Source organism: Camarhynchus parvulus, chromosome 3, assembly GCF_901933205.1.
Source record: "Camarhynchus parvulus chromosome 3, STF_HiC, whole genome shotgun sequence".
NCBI lineage: Eukaryota > Metazoa > Chordata > Aves > Passeriformes > Thraupidae > Camarhynchus > Camarhynchus parvulus.
Genome location: NC_044573.1, coordinates 31,338,613 through 31,344,612, shown reverse-complemented (window position 1 = coordinate 31,344,612; position 6,000 = coordinate 31,338,613). Strand labels below are relative to the sequence as shown.

General features: G+C 43.8%; 1 protein-coding gene across 3 annotated transcripts in view; it reads left to right on the top strand.

Moving 5' to 3' along the window:
- Positions 1-339: 339 nt before the first annotated feature.
- The window catches only part of PLD5 (phospholipase D family member 5), a 165,135-nt gene continuing 159,474 nt past the window's right edge, over positions 340-6,000 (top strand). The window contains exons 1-2 of one of the 3 annotated variants that reach the window (XM_030946465.1): positions 340-530; positions 1,034-1,219. In XM_030946465.1, coding sequence (XP_030802325.1) covers positions 1,034-1,219 — 186 coding nt within the window. In that variant the 5' untranslated portion in view covers positions 340-530. Of the gene's footprint in view, positions 531-1,033; positions 1,220-6,000 lie in introns of those variants that run through there. The other 2 variants (XM_030946466.1, XM_030946468.1) reach the window with 2 other exon arrangements.

The following is a 6,000-nucleotide window of genomic DNA, read 5'->3' as shown; positions in this document are numbered from 1 at the left end:
TTCCAGACGGGACTCGGACCTGGACCGGAGCCGAGCCGGGGCTTTCGCCGGCTGGTCAGGCGAGGTGCGCTCCTGGCTGCCCCGGCGAAAGGGCCGGCAGCTCGGTCTGGTTACCTCCGAGAGAACCGGGAGCCCCTGCCCAGGAAGGGAGGGAGGGGACGCGGTGACGGCGAGGTGCTGCGGAGAGGCCGGCGCGGTGGCCCCGGCGGCCGCAGCCCCGCATCCCCCGGCGGCCGCGGCGGGGCCGGGCGGGGCGGGGGGCACAGCCCACCCCGGGATGGGCCGGGCAGGGCAGCGGGCGGCGGCCCCGGGAGCCTCCGCCGTGGGCAGATCGGACAAAGGCTTCCAGGAGAGGGAGTGGCAAGCGACCGCCCAGCCCTCGGCGGGCTGCGGGCGGGTCGGTGCCGCCGGGACGAGCGGAGAGCAGACAGACAACTTCCCCAGGGGCACGGGGGGCCCCAGGAGGGCGGCGGCAGCAGCTCTTGTCAAAAGGAAGGGGCTCTCCCGTGCCGCTGGCTGCTCCCCCGAAGGTGGCTGCGGGGAGGGGAGGCGGGGGAGGAGCCGGGCTCATCCCCGGGCGGGCGGCGGCCCCTCCACTGCGCCAACCTGCAGGCGGGCTGGAGGCGGCAGCCCCGCCCGGCCTCGGCTGCCGGGGCCGCGCCGCCCCTCGCCTCCGTCCCGGGCAGAGCCGCAGGCAGCCGCTTCCCGCTGCGTCGGCCCTGGACTGCAGCTTCCTGGCGGCCAGGGCAACAAGCAGCGGCATCTTGGAGCATCTTCTTTCCCGAGTGCCCCTTCATCTCTCCCAGCCCGCTCCTCTCTCGTACCTGCAGCCTTTCTTTCTCCCTCCACTCCTACCTTTCCTCTGCCTGTCTCCCCTTCTCTTACCATTTTCTGGTTTTAAGCGGTTTTTTGATTTCCTTCTTTTTCTTCTTCCCCCATCCTGTTCCCTTTTGGACCATCTTCGTTTAGTACCTCTTAATTTCTTGATTTCTTCTGATTTTTTTTCCTTTGGACTTTGCCTTGTCATGTCAAGATGGAAGTCAGGCATGACTGGCTCTCCTCATCCCCCCATGAGGGCTTCGAGCAGATGAGGCTGAAGAGCAGACCCAGGGAGCCTTCCCCAAGCCTCACTAGAGTAGGTGCGAACTTCTACAGCACTGTCAAGCAGCAGGACTACAGTGCCAGTGTCTGGCTGAGGAGGAAAGACAAACTGGAGCACGTAAGCCAGCTTCTTTTTTCCCCCCACTTTTTTTTTTTTTTTTTTTTTTTTAATTTGTAGACCTCTGTCTAGGTACTCTGTTAGGCTGTCTGCCAGCTGGGACTCCAGAAGAAAAGTGTTGCTCCAGTAGTTGGGCATGGCATTTCCCAAATGATAGAGAAAGGAGCTATTTAGAGGTCCCATAGTGGTCAGATCTGAGGTAAATGGGATGTCAGTACTGTTCCAAACTACATGCAAGTGTCCTTCTAACTGGAAATATTTTTTCATGTTCTTGGCTGATACCTTCTTCTACTTCAGCAAATTCAGCACTGATGTGGGAGGAGAAAGATTGGGATGGTGCAGATGGAGGTTAGAACATTTATCTCATGGTGATTAAAATGTAGTTCTAGAATAGCTTAAAAAAATAGCTGCTGGTTGGTTTTTTGTTTGTTTGTTTTGTTTTTAATTTTAGATGTAATTTTCATTCTTCCCCTCCCTCATCGTTTTCTCCTCCCTGCATGGGACTTTGAACATACTCTATGTGGGGTAGAGATTTCCTTCAAGACTTTTCTTGCTGCAGCAGTAGTACATGACTTAACTGTGTTTGAGGCCACAATAGGACTGATACTGTGGATAGCTCTAGTGAATATTTTATGAGAATTTAAGGTGCTTCAAAGTGTTCCTGTCTCAGATGATGTTTGAAAGCATTCTTCATGTTACTTGTAACAGAAAGGAAATGGATTGAGATGACCTGCATGCTATGTAAGTTTCCTGAATGGCTTATTAGGTGAAACCCATTGTTAGAGTGTGCAGTACAATCAAGGCAGGAAAGTAGCTGCATTTACAGGGATGCAAAAGAATGTGGATGGGCTTGCATAATGCAACAGTCTGCTATTCTTTACATTAGTGAGTAATTTGCAATCACAGTCACATTGACTTCAAGAGGCACAGGAAAATATTTCTTCTGGTACAGCCACCTCAAGTCTCTTTGAATAAAAATGGTCTGATAAGAAGGATAAATTGTCTTTATTATATGAAAATCCTAGATGGCATAGTAGAGTCCTTTGAAGAGGAAACCTGAGAAAAGGTCCTTTACCAAGTAGTTCATAGACTGTAACCCTCCCTTCCCCCTAACCTGCAGAGACTATTTTATCCCTCTTAGTGAAATCTTAAACTTGAGTTGTTTATACTTCTAGGGAAATGACAAGAACTGATGATCTTTTGGAAAGATCACATTTCAAATGTTGAGGAAGGTATTGAATTCTGTCTGCCTTTTAACACAATTTTGTGATTCTTCACACTGACAACAAGGCTTCAGTAGTAAGCTTCTAAGTGAAGTATTCTCCCATTGTCAATCAAGAATAAAGGTCAGTGCCTTATCTCAGTACAGCTAAAACATTGAAAGCACAGAAATCTGAGCTGTGTCTTTTGTAACAGATTTTGCCACATGTTGATATCTGTGGTCAAATGAATAATTATTAATTGCAGGGGGGATTAATCTGTCAACAGTTTGATATCTGATAGCTGAAGGATCAGATACCTGTATATTAAACCTTATCACAATATTATAAGGAAGAAAGAAAATAGGCATTAACTTGTTTGAAGATTGAAAGTGCAAAACCTTTATTTCGTGTGTGGTTTTGTGGCTGGTTTTTTTTTCCTTTGGTAGTGTTATTCCTGTTATTAAGTACGTATTTTGTCACAATAGTTGTTTTCAATATCCCTGCAGCATTTGTGTGAAAAGCTTTCTCTGTAATGCATGTTCTTCTGGGGGTTTCCCTCTCATTTGGTACAGTTATTTCTACTCCCACAGCCTATTTGAACAATGCAAAGAGAAAAAAAATGGAACATTGATATCCCTTCCTTGCCATAAAATATTTATTTAATTTACATTTATTGTGACTGCCCCAAAGGACACTGATATGCTAATGGTAGATACATGAAAATACTTTTTTTATGGTTTAAGGCAACTGCATTACTCATGAATGTTGTAACAGATAGGCTATTACATGAATATAAATAAAATGTCTATTTATTTATAAATTCTATTTTGCTTATACAGTTTTAGAGCAAGGTTGTTATTTTTTGTTTTCAGATGAGTTTTTGAGGGTTTTGAGTGTTCTCTTGCTAGACAAGTTATTTCCTACACTCCACTCTTCCACTCCAAGAGACAAACCAATTACTTTGAGATGCAACATTTTGAATGGGATAGTCATTGACATATGATCACTTATGGCCAGTAATGAAGATATTCATATCCTCCATCCACCTCACAAAGTTTGCATAACATTTCATTGCAACTCCCTCTGAGATAATCATGTTACTTGAAACCTGCAAAGAAAATCAAAATCCAGGGACTGAGCATTCATGGAGGCACTGAATTTAAAAGTATATTATCACAGACTTGATGCTGTACAATGACAGGTTAGGCAGAAGAGGGGTATATAGTGAGTGCAAGTCAAGGTACATATGAACACATTTTGAAGTTTCATATGTACTCTTTCAGCATTGTAGAGGGGATTGAGTTTTGTTTCATTGAAATGATTTCTTAAATTGATTTCAGTTGTAACAGGGATGAAATTGAGCCAGCATATTTTGTTCATTACTCACAGTAAGACCTTGAAGCCACAGTAGGTATTTTACACTGACTTTGTTGAAGTGAGTAGCCTAACTTAATCATGTGCAGCACTTACTAATCGACATACAGTTTGATGGGTTAAAAAACATCTTCTGAAGCCAATTTGTATCAAATTGTTTATGTAAAAAGATTCTCAAATATAGAAACAGTTTGTTTCTAGATCTCAAAACTGTAGCAAAGTTTTGGGTTTTGCTCTTGTGGTTTTTGGTTTGTTTTAGGCTTTTTTGTATACAGATGTCAATTTGAGGACTGTGGTAAAGAGGTTCAAAATTCATCTTCTTTATCTCTTCTGAAAGCACAGAACAAGTTCAGATGCACAAATATGATCGAGTTTCTTTAAAACTGATCAATATTTAATTATTGACTAACCATAGAGGAAGTCAAAATCTGTAACATCCTGTTGGTGTCTTGCTAATTAATTGTCCTTTGAATGGATCTTAATGTAGTGTGGCTCATTGGCTAGCTGGTTTTGTAGAGCTTTCTTTATCCAAGTGGCAGCAACACAGTTGCTAACTTTTGGGAATACCTGTCATCAGGACAGTGTTATTTCCTGGCAATCCTCAGTCTGTTATTTTTGAAGAATCATAATTAGGATAAGTGATTGACAATTATTGCATCATTTTTTTGGGTTTTTTTACTGAAGATCTGATCAGCAGCAAGGGCAATATTGGGATTTTCCGATTCTAAGTGCTCTTGCTGTTATTTGACCAGTTAATGTTGTTGCTCAGCACACTGCTGTGCCTTTGGCAGCATTGCTACCCAGGGAGAAGAGTGGCCATGAGGTACAGGGGTAGCAGTGTCACTTGGCAGCAGAGGCAGATATCTAATATGCAACTGTTAGGCTTAAGACAGTTTACAAAAGCGCCTGACAAGCGTAGCCAGAATATTTCTCAGAGCTGCATGAGCAAATCATAAATAAAATATAGCTTTAATTCACCTGTGATAATACCTTTCTAAAAGTTGATTTTCATTATTAGTTCATTTTTATTATTCAAAAATTAGTAAGTCTGTTAGGCAGCTTTTGTTTTTCTCTTCTTTTTTATGATATTGGAAATTCTTAAAAAAATCATTGTTGGACAGTTTCCAAGTGCGTTTCTGCTCTTGCATTAAAATTAACACTAATGTTAAAAGTCAGAAGACAGATTTGTAATCTCCAGAAGGATGCAGAAGACACCATGTGCATAGCTATAGCCTGCAACACCTAAACAAAAAAGGTGGATGTAGTTTGATGTAAAGCACGTAGCAGGAGTAGAACCCAGTGAAGCCAAATCAGTTGCTGGACAGTGGCAATGGCTTCAGTTTAAGGAAGAATAATGCAAGGATATAAATCAGAATTCAAAAAACATTCCCAAAGCAGGCCTAGTCTTGAAATAAATGCAAACACATGTTTTCTTTTGAGTTAAATGAGTTCATAGAATCACAGACTATCCTGATTTGGAAGAGATTCACAGGAATCATCTACAACTCCAACTCTGGGCCTGGCATAGGACACCCCAAGGATCCCACCAAGTACCTGAGAGTGTTGTCCAAATGCTTCTTGAGCTCTGTCAGGCTGGTCCTGTGACCACTTCCCTGAGGTGCCAGTTCCAGCCCATCCACCCTCTGGGTGAAGAACCTTTATCTAATATCCAACCTAAACCTCTCCTGACACAACTTCAGGCCATTCCTTCAGGTCCTGTCGCTGGTCACCAGAGAAAAGAGCTTGCTCCTGTACTTTCTCTCATGAGGAAGTTGTAGATGGCTGTGGGGTCTCCCCTCAATCTTCTCCAGGCTGAACAATCCAAGCAACCTCAGCCACTTTTTATGGCTTCCCCTCCAGCCTTTCACCATGTTCATTGTCCTCCTTTGGACTCACTTTAGGAGCTTTATATCTTTCTTATATTGTGGCACCCAGAGCTGCACACAGCACTCGAGTTTAGGCCGCAGCAGAGCAGAGCAGGACAATCCCCTGCCTTCCCTGACCAGCGATGCTGTGCTTGCTGCACAGTTGTCAGAGTCTTTTGTGCTAGGCAGGTATAAATAATTTGTCATCTGCAATAATGTTAGATACCAAAGTGAATGGCTTGTGTCATGTAGGAAGGTACATAGATGGGGACAATTCAGAGGATTCTAGAGAATTTGTTTCTTATATTTGAAGCTTTTTGATGGTGTAGTTGCAGATTAT